Source organism: Takifugu flavidus, chromosome 9, assembly GCF_003711565.1.
Source record: "Takifugu flavidus isolate HTHZ2018 chromosome 9, ASM371156v2, whole genome shotgun sequence".
In the NCBI taxonomy this organism is placed as follows: Eukaryota; Metazoa; Chordata; class Actinopteri; order Tetraodontiformes; family Tetraodontidae; genus Takifugu; species Takifugu flavidus.
This window is the reverse complement of record NC_079528.1, coordinates 14,397,396-14,424,389: the sequence shown is the minus strand read 5'-3', so window position 1 is coordinate 14,424,389 and position 26,994 is coordinate 14,397,396. Positions and strand designations below refer to the sequence as shown.

General features: G+C 42.7%; 3 protein-coding genes across 8 annotated transcripts; 2 read left to right on the top strand and 1 right to left on the bottom strand.

The window, feature by feature from the left end:
* The first annotated feature begins 657 nt into the window (after positions 1 to 657).
* mgarpa (mitochondria localized glutamic acid rich protein a) lies at positions 658 to 12,786 on the top strand. Of its 5 annotated transcripts, none has more exons than XR_008952189.1 (9): positions 658 to 845; positions 2,505 to 2,605; positions 2,720 to 2,825; positions 4,209 to 4,231; positions 6,823 to 7,093; positions 8,610 to 10,243; positions 10,336 to 10,380; positions 11,284 to 11,330; positions 11,492 to 12,786. XR_008952189.1 is itself a non-coding variant. In XM_057043916.1 (8 exons), the coding sequence occupies exons 1-7, from the start codon at positions 770 to 772 to the stop codon at positions 11,317 to 11,319; spliced, it is 2,244 nt and encodes a 747-aa protein (XP_056899896.1). In that variant the 5' UTR covers positions 658 to 769; the 3' UTR covers positions 11,320 to 11,330; positions 11,487 to 12,786. The 5 variants fall into 5 exon arrangements, 3 of the variants coding, with proteins under 3 accessions (XP_056899896.1, XP_056899895.1, XP_056899894.1); XR_008952188.1 differs by having other exon boundaries at positions 11,487 to 12,786; XM_057043916.1 differs by lacking the exon at positions 10,336 to 10,380 and having other exon boundaries at positions 4,209 to 4,226; positions 6,821 to 7,093; positions 11,487 to 12,786.
* A 1,545-nt stretch (positions 12,787 to 14,331) lies between these two features.
* On the top strand, positions 14,332 to 20,842 carry elf2a (E74-like factor 2a (ets domain transcription factor)). The gene is given in 10 exon segments (XM_057043024.1): positions 14,332 to 14,582; positions 15,670 to 15,753; positions 15,881 to 16,148; positions 17,055 to 17,162; positions 17,388 to 17,504; positions 17,682 to 17,765; positions 18,005 to 18,197; positions 18,641 to 18,782; positions 18,785 to 18,888; positions 19,703 to 20,842. Coding segments are annotated over 9 exon segments (1,629 nt in total). The 5' UTR covers positions 14,332 to 14,582; positions 15,670 to 15,678; the 3' UTR covers positions 20,241 to 20,842.
* Positions 20,843 to 21,502: 660 nt separating this feature from the next.
* On the bottom strand, positions 21,503 to 26,785 carry nocta (nocturnin a). 2 transcript variants are annotated; one of them, XM_057043025.1, is made up of 3 exons: positions 26,166 to 26,785; positions 22,916 to 23,185; positions 21,503 to 22,806 (listed from the first exon to the last, which is right to left on the bottom strand). In XM_057043025.1, exons 1-3 carry the CDS (start codon positions 26,380 to 26,382, stop codon positions 21,944 to 21,946), a joined length of 1,350 nt encoding a protein of 449 aa, XP_056899005.1. In that variant the 5' UTR covers positions 26,383 to 26,785; the 3' UTR covers positions 21,503 to 21,943. The 2 variants fall into 2 exon arrangements, with proteins under 2 accessions (XP_056899005.1, XP_056899006.1); XM_057043026.1 differs by lacking the exon at positions 26,166 to 26,785 and adding an exon at positions 24,687 to 26,140.
* Positions 26,786 to 26,994: the final 209 nt, after the last annotated feature.

Genomic DNA, 26,994 nt, shown 5'->3' with positions numbered 1-26,994 from the left:
TGGCCCTCTCAAAAGCCATTCACCTACAACCTGCATGTACTTCTAAATGCATCTGATTTATGTTTCTATTGCAGAGGTTTTTCTTCCTGCGCCAGCGTATAATAAATGAGTAAATAATTCATAAACCAAACAGGGCAGCAGAGTTACTGCAGCGCATGGAGAATTTGGTGTGATTGTTCACTTTGGGTATTTTACATCCTACCATTGTTATAATTGTGGGACAAAATAAAAATGAATGGCTTCATATTCAACAAACACAGTGGTTAGATTTTACAACATTTAAGATGCAACACATTGCCAGGTTGGTATTTTATCTTATTTCAAAAAGAGATTGTGTCCAAGTAATGTTGCTCCATGTTCCAGCGGTTAAATGTAAAACACTGGTCTGTTTTTATAATGCATTACTTTTTCCATATTAATTCTCTTTCAAGTAAATAATCAAATTTGTGGGGTTTTTTTGGCAGTATAGCCGGATAAAAATAATTCCATGATTTTTACACCAAATTAGGCAAATAACTGAATAAAGAAACTAGGTGCTCAGGGCTAAATATATATGTTAAACTAGTATTCCAGAATAGCGATCAAGCGTTATTTCACCATGCAGATGAAAAGGTGGAGACATCTTGGAGAGCCCCCCCCCATGCGTGACCTCTATTGCGCAATAGCGGGGCAGGTTAGCGCCGCCCCCTCGCACGTTTCTCTGGCTCGACCAGATCCGTCAGCGATCTGAAGCTGCAGCATTCCTCACCGCAAAGCCCAGACAGCAGCGATGTTTTCCTGCAGAGCAGCCTGGCAGAGGTGTGGGCCCTTGGCACGGAGGGCAGCCTATAGGTTACCCCTGGATGGTGAGTCTCCCGTGTACCCAGAGAAGTGTGCGCGGCTGGTTTGCGTCTATACCATTTGTTTGGCTGTGACCGGTGGAAGAGTACATTCTGTCCCCAGATCGGTTTCTGCCTGCATAACATATTCAAAATCCGAATCTCTTCACGTGTGAAGGTCAGATGGGCGTTTTTGAAGGGTAAAGCATTTAAACAATCCTCGTTGCACATATTCATATTTTCTAAAATTCCAGCATCTGTCGGTAATAATTCATATCAATTCCAAATTAGAGTAATTCCGAATGCATCAGTTATCAGGTTCCCGGTGATGATTGTTTTTCTGATCTGTTTGTTTATTCATTTGTTGGGATGATGTAATCCGTCCGCACAAGCGAGCGTGACGCCGCCGGTTTAAAGACATGCTGTGACCTTCATGACGTGGTTTGCCAACATGGTTGCCGCTGGTGGTCACGTGGTGTGACCGTGAAGGAACGTAAAGAGACGCCACAAATTCCAGTCCAGGCCCACCAGGTTTTGGTCAAAGTGTCTTCATCCTTCACAAGGTTGCATTCATGAGTGATGGAGACACCGGACAATCGAAACGACTGGTTTTTGTTACCAGATAATCTCTTGGTTTTAACATTATGAATCTCATGTTGACCTTCAGGGGTTTTTTATCTTCAAAAGTTATATTTACCTGAAAGCGCAAATACCTTTACATAACCCGGCCTTTACCCTTTAAACTCCCATACCTGAGAGCAAACATGATCCTTTACATTGTTGCCGTGAAGGTAAAACGGTGGAAAAATGGTGGATTGGAGTCAAATCTGATTGTGGCTAAAAATAAATGAATGTCAAATTCAAAGATTTCCTAATGCAGCCTGTAATTTACAAAAATGGAAGAAAACACAAACGGAAGAGTTTTACTTTGAGCCATACCTTTGACTTGAGCTGATTATCCAGTATAAATAACAGGGTGCTAAAGAATTGGATTATTGCCTGACAGCCTACAGGATTATACCCTTTAACTCCTTAACATCTACCCGAAGGACTAGATGATCTGACCTCAGTTGAAGCAGCTCCCAGACCTTATTTGTCCTGTAACGTCTTTGTTTTATATTGATATTGATATGATATTGATGACAAATTCTTGAGACTCTTTTTGACATGGCGGTTCAATCTTCTTTTTTTTATAGCAAGCATGACACCTGTCAGCTCTATCACAGCATGTCATGCAAACCTGATTTAAGGTGGAGCGAGAGCTGTCAGCAGGAAAAGGTCTCAGGAATCTAACAAGTGCTGACAGGCATATTTTTAACAATCTAAGTCTATCAAATAAACCCAGTGGGCTTCGTGATCCAGTAGAGAGACTTCGTGGTCCAGTAGAGAGACTTCGTGATCCAGTAGAGAGACTTAGGCTGCTTCCTGTCCAATCCCTTTCACACAGAACTGGAACTGCTTTTCTTGGTCTGCACATGTTGGTCTATTACTGCAACTTATATGGTCAAGGTACAAATGGAAATACACTTTTGATTTCATTTCCAATACTTTCATATATGTTCAGCAGTAATGTATAGTCCCCACGTGCATATTCTTGACTCGTAGGCCAATAGCCACCAACCTGTGTTGGGCAGGTTCATTTGTAACTTGATGACATACTCTACTTTCTTTAAATTTCCTGTGTAGTTGTGCAGCGGCGGCCAATGTCATCTGTTCCTGGTGGGTCTGGGGAGAACATCGTCTATGCTTTGCTGTGCGGTGGAGCCTTTGTTGGTGCCGTTTCATATGTAAGTGAATCATTTAAGGTGCAAAGTGTTTGGCTGTGTCAGAAATGCAAAATACATTTATTGCAGGAGAACAGGTAGTCAGTGATGAGTCATACTTTCTGCATCTCCTTCCAGGCATACAGCACCGTGACTTCAGACGGTGCCCGATTCAATGAGCGTATTGCTGAAATTCAAGCTAGACCCAAGACGGAGTGGACGCCCAAACCATGGCCACCAAAGAGTAAGTCAACAGTTTCAGCAGCTTGGCGAGGCTAGTTGTGATCAAGTGAGAATCTGACCAGCTGTTTTTATATTTTACGTGAATAAAAGAAAAAGCTCAATAATGATGTCACATTAAGACTCGACAGAAATGAATCTAAGTAGTGGAGGTTAATGCCACAATAATATATTGGGAATATCAGTTAAAGTTTGCATTTTCAGTCGGAGAGAACAATTTACTTAGAAGAAGTATTTATAAGCCCTGAAGCTGAGAGTGATGAGCTCAATCACAACGGCTCTTCATCAGCTAACCGCGTAGTGACGAGCTCCGGAGCCAATAACTCACTGGATTACATGATGGGTGCACATCTCTAATTCTTGAATTCATCCCAAGGTTTGCTTCCAGACCTTGCTGATAGATTTACAGTTTCTTCCGTTCAAATTCAGCCCTGATTATGCGTGTCTGGTTTCATACTGAAGAGCAGGATTTAGCTTTAATCTAAGCCACGAAGTGTTGGACAGAAATGGATTAGCTCATCTTTCTTTTCAAGAAGTTCTATAATACATAAGAAACTCTTAAATGTAAGGGCTTTTCTCCCTTAATTATTTTGAAGTAGGATAGTTTTCTGTCGCCACCACTGGAATATATTATTGAATAGTCCAGTGTGTCTCTGCATACCAACAAAGAGCTCTATTTCCTGGACATCCAGATGTACTCTAATGAGAAGGGAACATGTTGGGGATAAAATCCTGGTAGTGTGTGTGTTACCCACACACTTATCTTCTCTTCTTCTGCATCATCTTCCAGTGATCACAATGAACGGAGACTTGTAAAACTGGATTTACCAAGACTTAAGATTTAAGCACGCTGGTTTAAATATGGTGGGTAATTGGAAGTGTGGAATGTTGCAAGCGTGTTTGCACATAACGCATTCTCCCTAGGGCGACTCACCATTTTAGGTACTCTGTTACAAGGCAAGTTTTGGGTTGAGGGAGAGTTTCTTTTCCCTGGATCGTGTCAGTGAAAACGTGCAAGGATTTTTCAAAATCCAGGGTAAATGGTCAAAATATCCTATGGTGAAAAATGGGCTTGTATCTATGTGCAGCTCCGCTCTTGAAGGAATATCAACCTAGCAACAGAACACATGCCCTTGATGTTGTCTCAACTCGTTTGTCGACGTCAGGGAGAGAAAGAACAAGACAGCAGTGTGTAAAAGTGATTTACTACCAAAGATTAAGGTTGACATGAGATACCATGGTCCAGTAACTAGCTTGTGTATGTCACCAATCCACCAAAGAGAATTACGCCTTTTATTTTGAATATGCCAGTTTATTCCAGGGAGCTAAGATAATGTTTCAGTCTTAATCCAAGTTGCAATTCTGATTTATTTCTGTTTGTTTGCAGGCCCTGATGATGCAGAGGGTGAGTGATTTACTGTCATTCATTCATTCATCACAGACTTGTTTGAAACACTAATGTGTTGAACTGGACTAATCTGTCACCCAGAGCTTGACTGTGTTTCTGCAAATTCACTGTATGTCAGAGTGCATGCTGACACTAATCACTGAGCGTTTTTAACCAATCTCATATTAGGAATTTGGAAGAAAATTAACCTCACAGAGGACACAAAAGTTAGATTTTAGAGCTGCCTAATAGTGATCCGGCACAAAGATACGTTCATCGTTATAATATATACATCAAGATATAGGTTTCTCTTATTTCTGCCAAGGATAAAATGCAAAGTGTGGAGAAAATTAGGCTTCCTAACATGGTTTTTGTGAGTATTGTATTAGGAAACATTCTGTCCGGTATAAAAATGCCGGTAGTATATATTTTAGTCAACATAAATGTGTGTCTGAAAAATGAATAGTACCATTTCAGTTCTGCAGGATCAACAGATGATTCCTTTTCACTATCTGCTCTTTGTGATGTCAACCTCATCTCTCCCGATTTCACCTTTATGGTCTAAACTTTAAATCACTCCTTCCCTTGCTTATTTAAAGGCTCGGCTTTAAATAAGATTGTTGTGTTGCAATTGTTTTTTTTCAAACACATTTAAAAAGGCCTCTTCTGGCAAGATGGCCAGACAAGCGACCCCTCTAATTCCAATGATGCTGCTACTCATAGAGCTCTAACTGCTCATTAGCATTACTTTATCTGCTGTACGCTCTCATTAATATTAAGCCTGGTTCAAACTACACGACTTTTAGTTGCATTGTTAAGTGGATGAATTTAAGTCCTTCATATATTTCTTTTTGGTATAATTGCACTTATATTTGTGTCAGGACATTTTGTTGCAGTAAATATGAGGAAACAGTGGTGAAATTTGGGGAATTGTTCATAAATGCTAGCAGATTAAGCTGTTTTTGGAATAGAAGTACACCTGTGCCACCGAGATACAATATCCCCAAACTCTCAGATGCAACATTAAGAGAAAAAGTGAAATAAATATGTACATGCAGGGAAGGTTACATCTGATATAGAAATGTGTATCACAGCAATCCACCACCTGTAGTGCATTTGCCCACACTTCAGTGGAGACCATCGGAGGACATCAGCAACAACACAGATGTAACTGTGACAAATTTATGTCGGGGCTGTAAAGAAGAAAACTATATTTTGTCGATTTAAAAAAAAAAAAAAAAAAAAAAAAAGGTTTCGTACTAAATATCGGAATTTTGCAAGTTTTGCTGGGGCTGGAATGGACAGCAACTCTGGCCATTTGTGCTTTTATTCTGCTATGAAAGGTGTGAAGTCTGAACTTGGCCTTAGCTTATGTTACACCACTGTTCTACAGATGTAGCTGTATCTAAAAAGCTGAACTCCTTTTGCTCTAATTCTCTGTCTTTACTCTTTTCAGCATAATGCTAAAGCTAAGGTCCTCTGTGGCCACATGGATATTGGACACTTTGGATCTGAGCAGGAAAACAAACCCCCCTGTCCTCCTCTCCTCCTTTCCTCCTCTACTCTACTGCTAAATCAGAAAAGCAGAGCCTCTGGACATTTCTGTTAAGGACTTTGTTTCTTCTTTTATTTTCCACTTGCAGCTAACTGTGTGTATGCAGATAAATGGACAATTTTACCAAAACAAATTACTCTGTTAATACATATACTTTTTAAATTACTGTTTGGATGTTCAGTGGTCTGCTTTGGTCAGATGTTGTAGTTGGTCAACCTGTTGAACAGTATCTGGATAAGGACATTATTCTATTAACAATATTCACAAGTTCTGCATTTATGGTCAGTGAGAATATGATGGTAAAAACATTTTGAGTCCTGACATTTTGGTATAAAAATTGACTCCCTGGCAAATGCTGCCTTTTAAATTGCTTGTCTGGTTTTAAGGTCTATAGGTTGCCACATTACAGTAAAATTGGAAGATAAATTTGATCTCAGCCCTGTAACACAGCATCAAATAAGAATTAATATATTTTTGAAAGCAAAATTCCTGCTATTAATTTTACTGTCAAGTACCAATAAATGCATAAACTATGTTTCGTCCTTGGTTGATTCAAATTGAAAGTCCAGGAGATCATTTGTTTTTTAATCTCATTTTCAATCGTCACACTATTCTGTCACAGTCAGAGGATTCCTGGAACCTATTGATACATCAGAAACAGCATGTGTGTGTGTGTGAATAATAGTTGTAGAATGTGCTAATAAAAATATACACATGCAGGTTTTCCAGTGTCTATCTCTGTCAGAGGTCCAGATAAACCATAGCTTGTTTTTTTTGATGGTAAGAACCCACTTTCCACTTTACCCCTCCTTTCCTGCACTCCTGTACCTCCCCTGTTCCCCTCAGCTGTCAAGTTGTCTTGTTGTGCCTGTCTTTATTTGCATGCTCTTTGTGTTGTAAAGATGCTACCTATGTGTTTTATCTGTGCTTAAAGGTACTAAAAATGTGGTTTGCTGTATGTAGCTTTTTCTGTTCAAAGTGTTGAGTTCGTTCATTGAAGCTTTTTATTAAACAGGCCTGGTCCATGGTGTTCTAATGTGTTCTCCTTGTGGTCCAGGTGAGGAGGAGGAGGCAGCAGCAGAGGAGGCCACTGAAGAGGTCGCTGTTGTTGAAGAGGAAGCTCCTGCTGCCTCTGATGGTGAGGCAGAGGCTATAGTGGAGGCCATTGCTGAGGCAGTCGCAGAAGCTGCTGAGGTTGTTGCCGAGGCGGCCGAGGAGGTTGCTGAGGCGGCCCAGGAAGTGGAGACGGTGGCAGAAGAAGTGGCTGAAGTGGCTGAAACGGTGGAAGAGGCTGCCCAGACCGTTGCTGCAGAGGAGCCTGAACACAACGGTATGACCTCTTCATCTGAAGAGGAGGCAGGTGCTACAGAGGCCTGAGGTTCCACACATTTACATATGCGAAAACATGTCCAGGCAAACACGATGATAGACACATCTATCCCCATAAACCACTTTAATTTTACCTGTGAGATTCAAAAAAAGACCTAAAAGACCTTGGTAACATCTTTTACACCTCTTCTGTTCCTCATTATTTATTTGTGTGGGTTTGAACGACAGCACTGTGTGCAGGTCAACCACTTTTCTCTTTAGAATGACTTGGTGTGCAGTGTACATCCCTGTGTGTGCGTGTATATATGCATCTATACTGGTTTACATTGTAATGTGGCCAACAGTTGTTGGGGAAACTGCCACGCTATCTTTTAAGCAGGTTCTAGATGTTGAGAACAAACCAGGATTCTCCAGTGGCAGCAAGGTATTTATGCAATGCATCTTTTACAGTTTTAAATATATGAAATGCCAGCTCTCAGGATACGAACACAAAAGTTGATACAAACTGCTGAGAACACAATCATTCAGAAAGACAGAAAAAACCCCAAACAAAATCTCTGGTGTTGTAATATTTTTGTTATGCAGCCCTAATGCAATTTTTTTTTTTTTTTTTAGATTTGACAAAAACCACATTTATTGATATCAACCTTTGTAGATGGCGTTACTCCTTCAAGTGTCATACATCTGTTATATAGAGCAAAATTAGATGGTCTCAATATCGTGTGCATCCTCTGTACCTGCTGCTAATGCTGTAAATGCTACTGTGAGGCTGTCAGAAAGGCCAGACAAGCTAATCAGACCAAAGGATGCAAACATTATTTTGCTTCTAAGTCGATAATGAGCACTGTCAACAGCTAACGGAAATTAAGAGAGTTATACAATAAAGCTTTTTATCAAATCGTAAAAGGTTTACTGATCTCTTTTTAATTTGTCTGAAATGAAACTTAATGATATTTTCACTGCCCAACACTGATTCCGTATTAAAAGCCAATCTTTAAATCCCAATACACTGGAACACACTCTGCCAGGCTCTGTATCACATTTCGTCACTTTTCTTTCGTTGTATGTTATGGATCCATCTCTGGATCTTTGATTTTTATAAGTGAGGGCTCTGCGTTTTTGGTTTTTTTTGCACTTGAGCACAGACAGCACGACTTTACTAGTGTCTGACATTCATTAATTTCTGGGGAAATATTCCTGGTTTTATAGAAGTCTTTTTTGCACCTGCTTGTCATCACACATATACGCTCTACATACATTTGATGATGAGGAATGAAGGTTCAAGAAGTACGGCCGTGCTAATGAAGAGGGTCTTCATGGTGCCTTTAAGGTCATCAGGTGTAACAGGCCTCTAGGTAGAGTCAGCTAGAGTGGAATCGCAGGTTTGAGAATGGACCACCATAACATGTTTTAAACACATACATTTTGGACAATTAAGAAATATCTTAGTTACTCCAAACACTTGTGCAGGTTTGTGTGGATAACATGCATCAGATTTTGTTGTGCTGTATTTGCAGTGCTGTTGGCAGCTGCTTCTACTCTTGAGATTCCAAAGATACTTGATGAAAAGGAAGATGATGCGCATGAGATCCTTGCATCTCCTGAAGCAAAACCTCCAGAAGAAATTGCACCACGTGATGATGCTTCTAAACCAATAGAAGAGGAAGAATCTGCAGCAGTTGAAGACATGCCTGCCCCTGTAGAAGCTGAGCCAGTGGCTGAAGATGCACCTTCTCCAGTAGAAGCTGAAGCTGAGCCAGTGGCTGAAGATGTACCTGCTCCAGTAGAAACTGAAGCTGAGCCAGTGGCTGAAGATGTACCTGCTCCAGTAGAAACTGAAGCTGAGCCAGTGGCTGAAGATGCGCCTGCTCGAGTAGAAGCTGAGCCAGTGGCTGAAGACGCACCTGCTCCAGTAGAAGCTGAAGCTGAGCCAGTGGCTGAAGATGCCCCTGCTCCAGTAGAAGCTGAAGCTGAGCCAGTGGCTGAAGATGTACCTGCTCCAGTAGAAGCTGAAGCTGAGCCAGTGGCTGAAGATGCACCTGGTCCAGTAGAAGCTGAAGCTGAGCCAGTGGCTGAAGATGCACCTGTTCCAGTAGAAGCTGAAGCTGAGCCAGTGGCTGAAGATGCACCTGCTCCAGTAGAAGCTGAGCCAGTGGCTGAAGATGCACCTGCTCCAGTAGAAGCTGAGCCAGTGGCTGCAGATGCGCCTGCTCCAGTAGAAGCTGAAGCTGAGCCAGTGGCTACAGATGCGCCTGCTCCAGTAGAAGCTGAAGCTGAGCCAGTGGCTGAAGATGCGCCTGCTCGAGTAGAAGCTGAAGCTGAGCCAGTGGCTGCAGATGCGCCTGCTCGAGTAGAAGCTGAAGCTGAGCCAGTGGCTGAAGATGTACCTGCTCCAGTAGAAGCTGAAGCTGAGCCAGTGGCTGAAGATGTACCTGCTCCAGTAGAAGCTGAAGCTGAGCCAGTGGCTGAAGATGCACCTGCTCCAGTAGAAGCTGAAGCTGAGCCAGTGGCTGAAGATGTACCTGCTCCAGTAGAAGCTGAAGCTGAGCCAGTGGCTGAAGATGTACCTGCTCCAGTAGAAGCTGAAGCTGAGCCAGTGGCTGAAGATGCACCTGCTCCAGTAGAAGCTGAGCCAGTGGCTGAAGATGCACCTGCTCCAGTAGAAGCTGAAGCTGAGCCAGTGGCTGAAGATGCACCTTCAGTTCCAGCTGAAGCTGAATCCGTTTCTGAAGCTGCACTTGTCCCTGAAGAAGCTGAGCCAGTTGTTCAAGAATCTCAAGAATGTTTTGTCCCAGATGTTTGTGCTGCAGAGGTTGTTGAAACCCATGCATCTGAATCGGGTGTATTGGTTGAAGAATCCCTGGGATTAGTTGGAGGAGAGGGTGAAGATATCAAGGTGTCAGCAGAGGTTTCATCAAATGCTGAAGTGTTGCTAGTGACACCTGATGCAACAGCCCCCAACACAGAAGGTGTTGACCCTACATTGAATGATCCAGTTTGTGTAGAAACCACAGCGGGAGAGCCGAAGAAAGAGTACATAGTGGTGGTTCTGGAAGGAAAACCTAAAACAGAAAAGAAACCCAAAGTACTGGGAGTGGGAACCATGACCGGTAGAATCATCCCAGCCCCAGATGATGTCCCTGCTTCAGAGGTACCGGACTTGCTTTTAATGATTTGATTTCTCGTGAAATCTTACATTGACATTCTGTGAACATAAATATAAGACCGGTTTTCTTTTCTAAGAAAACAAGTATGTTCTCAATGTGACGACAGCAGCACACATCAAAAGTAATCAAAAAATGCTCTTTTCCCTTTTTTCCTCATTTTACCTGCGTGATTGTAGAAAATACCGATTTAGGGAGCTCAGACAAGCCAGTGGCGTCATTTAGACCTAAAACCCAGATTCTTTGTTCCTCCTACTGCTGACAAAAACAGTCCAGTGTTTAGAATTCTGAACTGGAGCCGAGATGCTGTTCTGCATGGCTGGGTGACCAATTTGCCAACTCAGAACTTACAGATGCTATTTGTCACGTGCCCACAGACAGATCTGCTTTAAAATGTGCTGTGATCTTGTACTGGGGCGGACCTTATCTCAGGGACTGAGCTGCTCCTGATTGGCTGGCTACATTCGTGCACGTTCATTAGTGTAAATATATGAACAGGGTCCCACCTGACTGTGAATGTGTGTATGGAGGGTTTTCTCTACCTTACCCCTGCTATGATATACTGTAGAACAGGGGCCACAGACAGCACAGTTTGGGCTCAAGTAGAGAACAGTACTAAAATAATATAATAATCCATAAATAACCTAAACTCCAAATGTCCCTGATATTTTTCATATAAGAGATATAGAATTCTGGTAGTTGAATCATAACAACCCTATGGAACCCATACGTTCCAGTTGCAATGATTCATCTACCAGAATTACCAGAACCTGGATGACTGAGAACCTTTCCAGTCAAGATACCGGTATATAGAAATTACAGAGAGTAATTTAACAGCAAGAGTGGGTCTTGTGCACCACTCTTAATTTCACAATGCACGAGTGGAGAAAAGGGGGGGAAAAGCAGCATCTTTCATCATTTCTTCACTTTTATTATTGGTCCTGTGGGCCAGATTTGACTGTCCATACACGTGTGGTCTAGAGTGCTTTTTCTCAGTCTAATGTGGATTCTAAACTCTGGTCCTCAGGATAAGAGGCGTCTTCTTAGGATGCAAATGCAGTAGCTCCACTGAAGGTACTGAGTCCTCTATTATTGTCATTTTGGTAGTCTAGATGTAGGCACACTGAGGACACACTCTTTTTCATGTCCGTATTCCAGCACTGAAGGTGTAAATACACAAACACTGATCTACAGCTCTGGTAAATTTTGTCTTTCTGTTCTCTATCGCAGTATAGAGCTCCTGAATGACGACCACAAGCCGAAGAAGACGAGGATGTGCCTTTGACTCTAACATGAAAAAGCATGGACTGCTTTTTGAAACCTATTTTAGAGCATAATTTTGATGTCCATCAAAACCCTTTTACTGTGACCCCACTCTGACACACGTGCTAGATGTCCCAGCTGAGAACTTTGATTTTCTTAGCTTGTACTAATGTTTCATACCAGCTCTTTTACCTTCACTCCAATGTTGTGGACAGCGTGAGCCTTTGAGTCCACTAATGTCCTCATGTTTACCGAGAACCCCCAAAACACTCCACTATTAATGTATTTATTGTCCAAACCATTTACCCCACAGATTCTACCTTAATCCCATGGAATGTTTTCAGTATTCTTAAGAACATAACCTGTAATTTCTTTACTTCTTGGGAGAGGAATTGAATGACTGGAGAGTCTCGTAGTTTACTTTTTAAAAACACTTGGAATACAACAGACCAGGACCTTCTTTTCTACCTCTGAATTTCCTTGTGTTTTACTACACTAACTTACATTTGCTGTCAATCTCACTTCCTTACAGCAACATTTCTAAGCCAGTAGCTCCTTAATAAACCCGATACGAATTGTTGCCCGTTACGTTCGCTGTGCTTTCCTGATTCCAGCTTTGACAGTATTATTAAAATGACTTAAAATATGATCAGGAATTGCAGAGTGTTGGAACTGCAGGAAGCAGCAGAGCTGTTACTTTTGTTTATTCAGTGTTGTTTTTCTATTAAGTCCGTGATACCAGACAGTTTTCTGCAGACCTTATTTAATGCTGTCCGCTGTCTTGTGGTTATTCTCCTCCCGCTTCAATAATATCGACTACAGATGATAAAGAACTGAGGAAAGTAGGTCTGTGAGCAGTGTAGATTAGCGACAGCCTCTAGTGGAGTACACAATGCTTTTCTTTTACAATATGCTATTAAATGGATTGTTCTGCCAGGGTTCTGTGTGGGTGTTTACTGTAAAAGCTTGCAGAAAGTTTCAACAGCTGGGAAACTGATGTGTTGCTGTGACATGAAATGTTTGCAGGTAAAGGAAAAGCTGCCGTATGTTTAATGGAAAAGGTGGAGGAACTGTTTCACTAAACTTTTAGCTCTAATTAAAAGAGTTCTCTTATATTTGCTGTTGATTTTCTGACTTTGTACTCTGACTTTCTGACTTTGAGACGGCTCACAGGCTGCTTTCTTCTACCTGAATGCCTTGTGGCTATTTCATACATCTGTGATCCTTGTTTGTCCAAAATAAAGAGGGATTCTAACTTTCACTACTACATTTGTCTCCTTTGTGTTCTAATAATAATAATTATAATAATAATAATAATTTAGATTCAAATATGACCTGTGTTTATTTCTCTCAGATAAACAAAGTAACAAAACGGTAACAAGTAATTCAGGTTACATCCATGCTGCTGTTGGTTCAAGCAGCAGTGGTTTGTGCATTTAGGTTTAATGTTCATGACTAGGAGAAATGTACTGATTCCTCTAGTCTCATTCATAATATCTTTATTAGGAGGAACTCAATATTGTACAATAAATTATGATTATTTTAAAAGAAACTGTCAACAAGGACCAGGCCGGTAAGACCTCAGTCTGTTGGGAACTGGAAGATTCTCAGGTCGAGTGTAGACTAAACATGGAAGGCGTTCTATAGGGGAAGGTGCCAGAACACCTTTAGAGCAATGTCAAGGTACCCTCGAGCAATTCAGATTCAGATCCTTTATTTGTCCCACACGGGGAAACTTACAGTGCAACAACAGCAAAAGCACGCAGAAAAAAATAAAATTGGGATAGAATAGAGAATATACAAAAAAGGATGGATATATAATAATCCAAGGTACTGAACCCACAACTCCTCATATGAGATGAACTGGCGACTCACCCAGGGGTGGACCTGCCTTCACCCATTGTGACCCTCCACATGACCCCATAAGAGATTAAGTGGTTAAGACGACAAGGAAGATGAACAAGGATTGGATTTGCTTGTAGATATAATAAAGTCATGTAGATTGCTTAAATACAGGCTCTGTAAAATGTGTTGTCTCATCGTCTGTCAGTATAGGAGACATCGAGTGTGTCTGATGGAGTCAATACATAGTATATAATCTTTTGAGAAAGTTTCTCATCTTTCCTGATGAGTAAGTCGGGTTGAGCCCTTTTCTTGACCACGTAAACAGGTTTACGCCAAATGCGTACGTCGATGCTTCACTATTCAGTTACTTTTTATATTTTGTAGATGTTTGTTGTTGATTTCAGGCCCACTCATTTAACCTCCTGATTTTGTATCCAAGCCCTTTCAGACCTTTTTTGTCCGACTCTGCCTTGAGCAAATGACTTATTTTAAGGTTCTTCATACAGAGCTCAGTTGTTTTCTTGAACGTTGCTTTTTGCCTCCATCAACGTACTTTAACACTGCTGCCCTCTAAAGGTGTCATTAAATGGACACAAATAGGCCAAATGACTAGCTTAATATCAAGGAAGGAGATAGGGAATAAATAATGTTGCATCAAAGTCAAACATAATTTAATAAAAAAATATTTTAGAGAAAGATATTTCCCCCAAATTAGCTAAGCTGAAGAAAACCGTTTTAAAAAAGAGAAAAGTTCACCGCGCCAGTGTCGAGGAGCAAAACTGCCCTCAAGCCATCAAATTAAAATAAACCGTCGAAACTAGGAGCGTTCCTCTAAATACCGGGACTATAAAACGTAAAATTCAATAACACAGCGGGTACAATTAAGTATGTTTCAATCAATTTTGGATGTTTTAATTACTCCTTGCAACGTCATTTTCAAACACAAAGCTCTGTGGGATTGCGGAGCGGTGGCGCGCGCTGGCGCGCGGCGGCAGCGCTGTTGCCGCGTGTGTCTGAAAGGCGCCTTCATTCCGTCCTCTTGACGTCACGGCGGTCTGTGCGTTGACCCCTTGTATCCGTTTACCGAAGCGGTGGCGCGCCGGAAAGCTACAGGGGTAGCGAGTAATCAAAACAACGTCAGGGCCCTCATTTAATACCACTCTTTATATTTCAACACAAGACGTGGATAGTCCTCTGGAAAAAAAAATTGGACGACGGGTTTGTAAATATTTTTATACGTGCGTTTTGTCCTTTTTTTAAAAATTGGCTAACAAGCTAACACAGGGCCTAGCTAGCCGCACAGCATAGTTTTCATCTGGAAAAGCATATTAAGGTATGCAAAGAAGTGAAAACACTTTTTTTGTAATGTTAGTCACGTAACCAGATAAATTATGCTTTGTACTGATATTTGCGCATGATTACTGCACACTTTGAAAATTCCGTTTAAAATACGTGCTATACTAGTTAGCAGGCTAACGACACTACTAACTAAATGACTAGTTTTTAGCTGGGCTTTCTCTTAAAGAATGTAAACTGGTGACATGTTCATTGTACTCATTTTGTCACAAATGCCCCGAAGTACTTAGCAGGGGTGATATACCGATGTAAAGTGCAGTTTGAAATGATCATTGTGATTAGCTAACTAGCGGTAGCTAGCTAACTGGCTATGGAGTTTTGAGCTCCAGCGTCTGCAGCGAGTATATGGATGCGCAAACGCTCTCAGGATGTAAACATTAGCCTTGATGGTGAATAGATTGTGCACTTGTCATCTCACACGTGCTAGTGGTTCCTGGCGCGACAAAAGTGCTTATTAGCAGTAGTGTGGCGACTTCGTTTCTTTTATTACTTTACAAAAAAAGCCCTTCCTCAAGGAGGAATCTCCTTTGCCAAAATCAGGGAAGTTTAAGTTGTTTCCCTGTTATGGTTGTTCTAAATCCACCACCATTAAGCCCTTTATGACCAGTGTGAAGAGGCTAGATATGTTTCAGTAGGAAATGATCTAAAACCCAATGAGTGTGGTACTAAATCACACCTGTGCAACCCTTTAGTGAATGCACAGCTGTAAAGCCCAAGGTTAATGCCCAGTATTTAACTACCCTTATTGTAGTATGGTGTTCTTTATCTGCAGAAATAAGCTCAGCGTTAGACTGGGATAAAGTCATAAGGAGAGTGGTGCTTAAGGGGATTTCACATGACCTTTTTCCTCCACACAAACACAACAAACTTGAAGAAATTCAGTGCTTGATCATTTCTTTCCTCTTTTGCATCAGTTTCTACACTGACTGGCTGCGTTTTCTTTTGAAAGGAATGAGTGATGACCTCTGTGGTAGTGTCAGATGGTGGAGGGAACCTTGTGGAGTATGTCACCGTTGTTGAGGAGTCCCAGCAGGTAAGCACAACATTTTTCAACTTGACATTTATTTCAAGTGTAGGAGACTTATCATTACTGCTATAGCAATAATGCTAATCATTCAGATCAGTGCTGTGATTGGTACCTCTTTATCAAACGTGTCCAGTGTGAGCATCAGCCTGCTGAGGAGGAGGAACAGGAGGAAGAAGTTGTTCAGCAGGAAATCGAGGCAGTGATTGTGGGGGATGACGTTGAAGAAGAGGAGGCCGTGGTGCTTCAAGATGAAGGATGTCCAGCAGTGATTGTGGAAGAGGTGCCCAGTGCCCAGGTGGAGGAGTGCTACTCTGCACAGGTGCTGGTCTATGACGACGAGACGTATCTGATGCAGGATGTAGCTGAAGAGCAGGAGGTGGTGACCGAAGTGGTAGAGACTGGTAAGAAGCAGTCTTTTGAATTTTGCACCCTGAGCTTGTGATTGTATTCACCTGGAAAACCATCCTGGTTTTTGCTTTCCACATTTTGTAAAAAGAAAATAATTCAGGCACAAAGATGCAGCTCCATGTATTAAAAGACAGGGATCAGTTAAGTAGCATTTATTCTGATGCAATAACTGATACACTATGACAGTTTGGTGAAGTATAATATGTGTCTTCCTCCTTCAAAGTAGTAATATTGATAATATAATGTAATAACGCTCCTTCTGCCTCCCTGACTGACAGACAAGTCAGTCAGGGAGGCAGAAGGAGGATTTAATGTAGTGGAACAGCTGAAATTCCAAAAGTATGGATGATACAATGATACAGCCTGTCACAGTCAGATATATTTCTCTCTTCTAAACTAAAATGTTTGCTTTATTCAACATTTACAATGACAATCTATGTATGTTTCACTTTCTTTTTGCTTTTGAAGTGATAGAATGTGAAAACGGATTTGACCCCAGTGTTGCAGCTGTTGCCGCTTTGACTTACATTTGGTACATTAGCGGTGTTATTTGTTCTTTTTAAATGGATTTATGTTTTCCGTGCCAGTTGTTAGATGTAGCAGTCTATTCAAGAAAAGAGCCCGTTTGTCATCGCGCACACGCGCTGCAGCGCCCTCTGCTGGTAGCAATGGCGCCTTGCTGTGTGAGCAAGTACAGGAAACAGGAAGGGAGGAACAGACGGCATCTGTGAAGCCCAAACAAGGAAGTTAACATTTGAAATGAGTTCAGGTTGTAGCGTAGCTTTCATGCGACTTTAGTCTTTTCTCCCACGGTCAACCTTTGTTGTCGTATACAATGTTTAGGCTGTTCATCGTCTTCAGCTTCGTGGAGTGCTGATTTCTTGCTTCTCTCTTCTCAGCAGAAATGTCTCAGCATGACATGGTGTGTTTTGACAAAACATTTGAAGCAGCAGAGGCACTTCTCCACATGGAGTCTCCTGGAGCGATGCACAATGAACGTAGCACAGGTGGGCTCTTCTGTACCCTGAAGAGGGAATATGTGTAATGGCTCCTTTTAAAACTGAACCAGATAGACTGTCTAATGTACTTGGAATAGCTGTATTTCATTATCTATCTATCTAGATATCTATATCTATATTTAATGGCTTTGGTCCACGTGTCAGTGATCTATCTGGCCAAGATATTGTCGATTATGAAACCAAACCCAAACATTTGCCTTTTTCGTACCTCAGCAGAGGATGTGATGATGGAGACGGTGGTGGAGGTGTCTACAGAATGCACACCAGTGGAAGAAGAGAGCTTTCCCATCCCGTCTGAGTGTGAGCCTGCTGGCAAGAAGAGGAGAGGAGGTTAATGTCACTGTGGTACTTCTGTAACACTAAACGCTTTGATGTAGAGCGATGGGGAATGATCGGGTGTCGTTTTCACAGACTGGTTGGAGCAGATCTCAGCCCCTGAAAATATGAAGTGGTCAAACTCTTAACCTACCTGTGCCTCTCGTGTAAATAAATCTAATATTTTTGCAGGTGGTCGTAAGCCCAAGATGCACCAGCCTGCTTCCAATGGATCGTTGGACCTGGGTATTAAGAAGCGACAGAGAGAAGGCAAAGGTCTGGCCCAGTTCATACCAGCTGCAATGCAAACAAAATAGATATAAAAAGAAAAATATGATGATAGTGCAAATCATGGGTTCATTTAAATCTGTGCTGGGATTTTGGGTGGCGCTAATGCGAATCAGCTCTAATAACAGGAATATACGGATATGTTGCTGCTGAGAAACGACAGCACATTTAAAAAGTCAGAGCACTCAAAGCCAAACGTTGACGGACTTCCTGCCTTTGTTTTGCAGGCAACACCACCTACCTGTGGGAGTTTCTGCTGGAGCTGCTGCAGGACAAAAACACCTGTCCCAGGTACATCAAGTGGATGCAGAGGGACAAGGGCATTTTCAAGCTGGTTGACTCCAAAGCTGTGTCCAGACTGTGGGGGAAACACAAGAACAAGCCTGACATGAACTATGAGACTATGGGCAGAGCCCTCAGGTGAGTTTCCACAACATCACAAAACGAGTCATTTATGAATGACCTTTATGACTATCCTACGTGGAAGTATTCGCCCCTCCCACCTCTACTGGACATGCACCACAGTGGAAGAACACGATATAATGTTTGCAGAAATATGCAGCAAAGGTTTATTCTATATAACCAGTGACTGTGACCTTGTCATGTGAGCTAATGCTAATCAAATCTAACCAAATCAATCTTTATTTATATAGCGTCTTATACAATCAAAATTGTTTCAAGGCACTTTCCAGAATCCCAGGGCCTGACCCCAGACAAGCAAAAACGAAAAAGAAATTCAATTCATCAGCAGTTCAGTTAGTCACATAATGTTTCTTATTATGCATAGACTTGGAGGGGAGGGGATCCTTCAGATGCTCAGGAGGCACAGTCTCACACGGTTGTCTCCTGTCACATGGGTGTAGATATTACTACCAGCGTGGCATCCTTGCCAAGGTCGAGGGTCAGCGGCTGGCGTACCAATTCAAAGAGATGCCCAAGAACATCCGCGTTATTGAGGATGAAGAGGATGGACAGGAGGTGGAGGACAGTGAGAGCGTTGTGTCTGCGCGCAGCACCTGGTGCAGCAGCAGGGCCTGGGCACCAACTCCCCCACCGTCAGCCAGTCCCAGCCGACCTTCGTCACTGTCATCCCCAGCAACGCGGCCAACAGGTCTGTACTCATGCATTAGCCCTGACGCTACAGTCTCATTACAGCAGGGAGGAAAGGAAGCAAAGTTATTGGAGGGGTCGCAGAAGACAAAGGGCAAACGTTTGACCCTTGAAAAAGGAGACTGTTCAGATCTTTCAAATCTGAGTGTCATGAAATGGACATCAAATAATTGCAATAGCATCATTGGTTTGACAATTAAACAACAGTTTATTTATTTATACCGTTACTGGCTCTTTTATTTTTGGGCATTTGTCTAAGCTTTTTATAGGTAAAGGTGTGACCTTGAAGTGGTGCTCTGTTGACCTTTGGCAGCTGTTGTCATGAGTTCAAGCAAATCAGTATTTCTGCATTTTGGATGGACTCAAGATTCTGTTTTCTACTCTGATGTTAAATAAAACCTTGAGCACTCTTTGTTTGAGTACCAGAAACATGTTAACGTTCCTTGGATCCAGGAAAATAGTATATTTCTGAAAGAGCATCTAAAATTGCACAAAAGGAACCAGGCCGATTTCAGGCGTAGAGGTGAATTTTTTTGGCAAGTGTATTCTCATTTTAAAAAAAAATTAATTATAGTTTTAGGGAAATAGCTGGGAGAACGTTGATGGAGTCTTTAGTAGACTGCAGATTTCCATCTCCCCCTGCTCTGTTCCCGGTGGTAGTCCTTATGCTCGTCTCTAATTCTTATGCTGACAACAGGAGTGTCACTTTTCTTTAAATGTCCTTTCTCACCGTTTGAAGAAGTCCATTTTGATAGACACAAGTCGCTTACATTAGTTGCACTTTAAACTGGAACTGTTTTCTTTTTACCTCCCAGGCCAGTCCAGGCAATGCCAGTGGTGATGACCAACTCGCTCGGTCAGGTGACGTTAAACTCCTCCTCCATCCTCACCACAGGAGTCCCAGTAACGGTAGCCAATGCGTCTGCCAGTGCTCCTCCCAAACTGGTCATCCAGGCTCTCCCTACCATGTTGCCGACCAGTTCAAAAGCTGGAGAGAAGATCACCATCATCACCATCCCAGCCAGTCAGCTCGCCACGCTCATGCAGGCCAACTCATCAGGCCACATTACACAGCTCATCCAGACAAAACCTGCTACCAGCACTCCCACAGTCCAGCTAACTGGTGGCCGCCCCACACCACAACTCATCCTGGCCAAACCCGCAGCAGTAGCTCAACATCTGCCCCAGCTTTCTGTCCAGGTTAGCCAGCCCCAGGCCGCCGCTCCCAAAACCCCCTCCCAGCAACCCAAACCCTCCAGCATCCAGCCTGAAAACGCACAGCCCGAGGCACGGCCTGTGGCCCCGCCCCTTTCCAGTCCAACTACAGCACCAGCAAAACCCTCGTCGTCCTGAGGGCCGTGTGAGGGCGATTGTGGGGCAGGTACAGGAAGTGACTGTGGACACTGCTGAGGAAGTGCAGAACTATCCCTCCCCAACACAGAACTGCTGTGTGATTGGCTCAGATGCCTGTTGTTGGAAACCCTCAAAGGATTAAAGGGACTGTTAACCATGCACACACAACCCCGCAGACACACACATACACACACAAACACAGAGCTCAGAAGACATGGGCAGCCTTAGATTGTGACATAAAACCCATTTTGTAATAAAATGTAATATAAAAAGTCTGACAATACTTTGTTGTAAACAGAAAATGTAAAAAAATAATTTTTGATACTTGGCTGATATGTCTCAGTACAGATGGAGGTTTTTTCATCTGTCTCCTTGTCTGTTACAGTCTAAAGGTGTCACAGACTTCTGTTTTCTCCACAGCACTGATAGATTTTCAACACTTTTCTTTTTTTACTGTTAAAGGGAGTGAAAGGACGTCTGCGTCAAGGATGACTAATAGTGTGTTCCACAGCTGAAGTATAATATACTTTTCCCTTGTACTATCAGTGTATTGAAGTAGATTTTAATGAAATCTGTATTATATAAAAAACCCCAAAATATGATCAGTATCAGTGTGAAGTTATTTTATTTTTCTACATTCAAGAAGTGCAGATGTGCTGATATTTAGACAGTCTTATTGGCAACATAAATATTTCAAATCATTTAAATGCTATTTTTGTTTAACACCATATGAAAATACATTTATACCGAGAGGAAACCAGGTAAACAGACTAATATTCCAAATAGTTCTGGATCTCGGTGTAATTTAGATGAGCAGCGCTGAGGTGCTTAAGTCTCCTGTGGGCTGGTGACTCAAAATATGACACGATGATGATGATGATGATGATTACATAATGACTCATCATTCAGCTTCCCTCCTGCAGTTGGAACATTTCAGTGTCGTCACTAAACTGCACGTTGCAGGTTTAGGAGGACGAACAAAGCGCACCACATTTACCCACATGTAACGGCTCCTAATCTTAATTGCAACTTTTGGTTTTATTGTCTGGAAACAGTATTTGCAACCGCGTGGTAACTATGACAACATGAGAGCCCAACCAATCTACAGTATGTAGTTTTCATTAGGATACTTTAATGGCAGACATACTTGCACAGTCAAATTTTTTAAAACTGGCAGCTGACTGTTGCATGTTTTTGGCCTGATGATGTTCACTGTGATGATGTGCAACTGCGTAAAATAAATATTAGTCAGGAATTCAAAGAAGATTAAAAGTAATTCATTTTTATTTCATATAATAACTGTCCACCTTTACAATGTAGTCATATCAACCACGAATGGTGATTAGTGACTGACTCAGCAGGATTCGTCCTTAGCTACATTGTTACAAGAGTATCACCAAATGATACGAGTACAAAGAATAATTTAATGGCATTAACTGATAAAAGTTCACATGCGAACCGAAAACATAAACAACTTTCTTCTTTAGCTGCCAACATTGGGTCAAACATCTTACCAAGCACGCAAAGCTGTTGTCCGGCAGAGTTAAAAATAATGTTTATTATCTATTATTTGTTCTCCAATCAGGTTTGTGATGCATCAGCTCCATCTCTGCTAACTGCACCACCTCATATACAGTATTCTAGTTTTGGGTATTTGTTTCAAAACAAGAGACCCTGTAGACAAAGGCTTCCAACTAGCAGTCCTACATCAGCCTATGGGGCTCTTCTCTAAAACTTATATCACAAAGCAGCGATATGTGATCAGAGGGGTAGTGGTATGAAGGGAGGCGGTCTGGGCCGACCTGCTCCTCTGTGGGAATGTCTAATAAACCCTCCACACTCAGAGTGTCGCTGGTGTACCATATGTAGTCCAGGGTGCTGCAGGTCTCTCCAGAGGGGCGGATCTTCCATGTGGTATAGGCTGGCTCTGTCTGTCTGTCAGAGCTCAGTAGCTTGTATGCCGAGTTCAGGCCCAGGGGGGAGGAGCTAAAGCGCCTGTAAACGTCCTCTGTGGGCTCCGCATTGAAGTCCCCACATACGATTAGTGGGATACTGCCAGGCGAAGCTTTACAATGGCTGCCATCTTGGGATGTTATGCTCTGTAGCTTCTGCAGGAAATCGGCGCCCTGTGCACTCCGCAGCCTCTCCCAGCCACTACGGGCCTTCAGGTGGGTGACGGCGACGCACAGCTGCTGCCCTGTCGCTTGGCAGGACAGCGTCTGCACAATAGCCACCTGGTTGGTCGGCAGCATCATGGCTGACAGTCGCAGATGAGCTGTGGCCTGGAGGGAAAAGCGTGAGCGGCGGAAAAACAACGCGCAGCCATCGGGGCCGTTGTTCCGCTCAACATCCAGACAGGGAGACCATGGTTTGGCCAGGAAGGTGCCGTGGTAACCCAGGCTTGCCATGATTGGCTGGAATGTGTCATAGTAGTGGTCCACTTCCTGTAGACACAGAATGTCAGGGCGGTAGGTGAGGATCTCCTCCAGAATCAGATACTTCCTCTCCTCCCAGTTCAGAGCATCCAGTGGACATCGGATAAATCCATCCTTCCCCTCACCAAGAGCTGCAAAGGAATTCAGATAATTAAGTTTTTGGTTGTCCTCATCCAAAGCTCAATGAATCGTGCCACCAGTGTCCTCAAAAAAATGATGGGTATAAACACTGATCGCTACCTTGTGCCAGTATGTTCCACTGCATGATCCGGATAGACGGGTCGTGCTTATGGCAAGGTGCCGCGCCGTTGGGAAAGACCAGATCCCTGTGTGGTCGAGCCGGTCGTCTCTGTAAGGCCTCCTCGCATTCTCTGAGGAGCTGGTCTGGGTCTGTCTCCGTCAGGTTCTGCTCCAGGTCCAGGTCGATTTGACCCAAGGGGGCACTGTTGAGGGACTGGGCCAGTGTTCCAAACAACCTGCTGGTGCTGCTGGTGCCACCCATTGCACAAACTAAGGAGGAGAAAAAAGAAAGTTTGGAATAAACACACTGAGGAACTTGAGTTTCTTGCATTAAAATGGACAAAGAGCAAGGAAATATCACGTTGCCATTTTCCCTAACCGCCATCGACACAGACGCTGTCAGAGGCCTGAACACACAGTCAAGTCGAGCAGATTCTATGATTTTTCTACACACAGATTATATTGTACAGGTGCTTCCCTGCCTCTCATCCGGAGGCAGCTGTATTGCACCTCAACCCACCCTGCAAAGGGAAAAAAATGTAACCATCACGCTATGTTATGTTGTAGAACAACATTGTGAGAATTTAACATGAATTTAGCATCCGAGCATGTTTATGACACCGTGGCTCCTCACATGCACATTTGCTGCGGTACACATTGCTGATCAGCTAAATCAGCATTGCACAGTGGTTTGAAAGCACAAGAATAGAAGATCAGGCTACAAGTCATCCAGCAATAAACCACAGTGAAAACATACAGTCTCTGTTTAAAATTATTTCTAAAATTATTTCTAGGGAACAGAGAAACCGAAAAAGGAACATGCAGACAGTATAACAGCACTATGTGGTTCAATGGAAAATCAACTCATTTTCTGGGAAATCCCCGCGTGGAACAGTCTTAAGGTCCAGGTCGGTCTGCAGTATTTGCATCTTATCGACAGCCTCCATGTCTGCTCCAACGCTTTCTGTACAACTGAACCAGTTTCTCTTCGTGCTGTGACTAATCCTCCAGTACCTCTCATCACCCCCCCCCCCCCCGGGCAACAGAACGACAGGAGAAGGAGCTAGCCTGCCTCAGACGCGAGGACAATAACACAAGTGGACAAGAGGGTGGGACAAGGACACTACACACCCAATAAGCTCCCTTTAATGCTGTTGTAGTCACGGAGACCAAAGATTCTTACACAGGCAAAAACCCTATAAGGACAAAAACAAAGAAGCAAAGAATGAGGAGTAGATGTCTGAGGGTGCAGGGCTGCAGCCTGCATGCGTGCGCTGGGTGTGTTTCACCTGTACACGCAATCATGTTTCCTAAGAATTAAGTAAGTAGTTTGATAAGACCAGCAGCTGGCGATGGCGGGGTAATTACATAAAAGCAGATACACAGCTACACAGCTATACAAACACACACACACACCTACACACACACACAATAAAATGGTTGAGAGATAAAAACTCATTATTTAGCTATTAGGTTTTTGGACGACTAAGACAATGAAACAGCCCAGGATAGAAAAAAAAGGAGAAAATATAGTATACACCACGTACTAATTCTCTTTTTATAATGAATCCATAATCCTGAAAATATACAATGTATAAAAAAGCTACAAATGTTTAACTACCAGTATTTCAATTTAATTCAATACTTTTTCTTTTGTTGTAATAAACCAAACCAAACGACGCTGCCTCCCAACTACGCCGTACTTCCTCTAGCGGCTCCACGAAGACCACTGAATATTGGCACTATATTGGGAAAAAAGTGACACACATACTGTTTTCCGAATGTCCACTTCCACCGTTGTCCTTCAACACGAATGAATGGAATAGCAGCAGAGAGATTTCTGCTGAGGCAGAAATGATGAGAAATGCAACTTTCTGACCATTTAGGAATGCTCTTTCACACACTGAGCTCACTAACCTGGCACCACAATTGACAATGAACTGTCAGAAAGGACAAAGAATTCCCATTGACTATGCGTGCATGGAGTCCCAATCTGCCCAGAGATGCATTTCTCTTGCATTCCTTTATAAATCTCAGGGACTTTTTGGCTCTTCTGCAAGTTACAGTGCAAATAGAACCACAGAAGCAGTGCTGTATATTCATATTACTAACATTCAGTCACATGCTGCAGCTCTATTGGCTGCTGATTGGCTAATTATTCCGATAATATGACAGAATTACTTTTCTATGGGAGGATAAGGTGATGCAGTAGCCCTACTATTGTCGTACTTTTTCTGTTTATCTCCGGGGTAAAGCGAGAGTATTGATGAACCAGGACAAAGTAAAATTACAGTTCAATAATGGCCGGACTGGTTTTCCTTGGACACAGATTGAATTCCAGGCCCTTCTGCTGGGGCTACCACAGACCAACTGGCTTCCCAGATAAGTGACATGTTAGTTAGTGATGATTACGCAACTGTTTACCAACTCCTTTAAGTTAAAGATCAACCACCAAACCGTTCCTAATGTTACAAATCATCAGACTCACTTCTTAACACTCAGTCTTCAGCGGGGAAATTTATATCTTCAGAAATGATTTACTCGTCTTTTGGCATCACTGATGCTAAACAGATGCAAACATTCAACTTGTGGAACAAGCAGAAGGCAGACTTTAATCAAATGGACCATTTTGCCTGGAGGAAACTATTGTTTTGGGATATCCCTTTGACAAATACATACAATCATTATTTATTCCACTTTAAGCAACCACAAAGAACATTAAACTGATGCGATCAACAGTAGATTGGAGTAAGTACAGTTAATCCTTGATGTGAGATAATGTGTGCCGTGTCATGGTTTGCTGACTAAGTGGAAGAAGAACATCCCCCAGTTTTAGCAGGGAATAAATAGACATGATTACTTAGCAGAAGTAATGTCAAGCGCCTATGCACACCATGCACGCAACATACCAACAAGCTGCAAAAATACAATCAGAAAAGAGATAAAATGACCAGCAGTTGTGCAATCGATCAGAATTAGACAGTGGTTGGAAAATGTGTCAACCGGAAGAAGGCAGATTTGTTTAGGGCCCTATATTGTCATGTTTGACAGAAGAAAGCGTCATAATGTATGCATGTAAATATGGTGTTAATAATATAGCATATCTTTACACATGACTCCACTTATTAACTCACTCAAGTTTCGATCGTAAATGTATTCTTTTAGAGGACATAACAGTTATAAAGCAAGAGAACTCTAAAGGTGACAGCTCATAACCGCGACTGGTGTTCGGGTACGGAGGTTACGGTACCTGGCGGGCCGCCACGATGGGTGGAACTGGAACACTTTGGCTGTGGACTGGTCCCTTTGACCCCTTTAGCTCCAACAACACCGCTGTGACAGAGTCGTCTTCCTTCGGGTGCTGGGGCCTCTTCTGCCACTGGCAGCGGCTTCCAGGCTGTCGGTGCCCCCCTCGAAGACGTATTCAGCTGGCTGAGCAATGTGGAGCACCGACGCGCTGTCTTCATCCTCGTCTTCGTCTTTTAGAAGTGATCAGTCGTATATTCCCGTCTGTCAATCCGGACACTCGTGTGAACACGACCACGAAAACGTTCCTTGATTCTCAAGGGATCAAAGACGGGGATCCTTTGATCACTTTATATTCAGCGAAGACAGAAAGTTCATTAAATTTCGGCAAGCAACCGGCAAAATTACATCATTCTTCAGAGGCGAATACCACTCCCGCGGTTGGGGGGGGGGGGCTGTCATAAACAAGTCGTAGTGTTTCATCGAAACCATAAAAATATGCTACAGAAAACCAAAGGATCAAGAGAAAAAACTATATGCTCTCGACATCAATTACAATGTTGGCTTTAAACAGTCGGAAAGTTTCAACTTTTTAAATATACCACCATCGGAATCTCCCCCCTCGTCACCAATCGTTTAAACCGCATCTTTTATTGGCATAGGGGCGAGAAGAGGGCGTAACTTTTCATTTACCAGCCAATCAGATAACAGTGCACTTTTAACGTAGATGTTACGCAAAACCCCCCAATTCCCTCCCCGGATGTTCTCGGAACCTGAGTAATAAAGAAACAATCCACGTCACGTCGCCCACTTTTTCGGAAGGGTCACAAAAT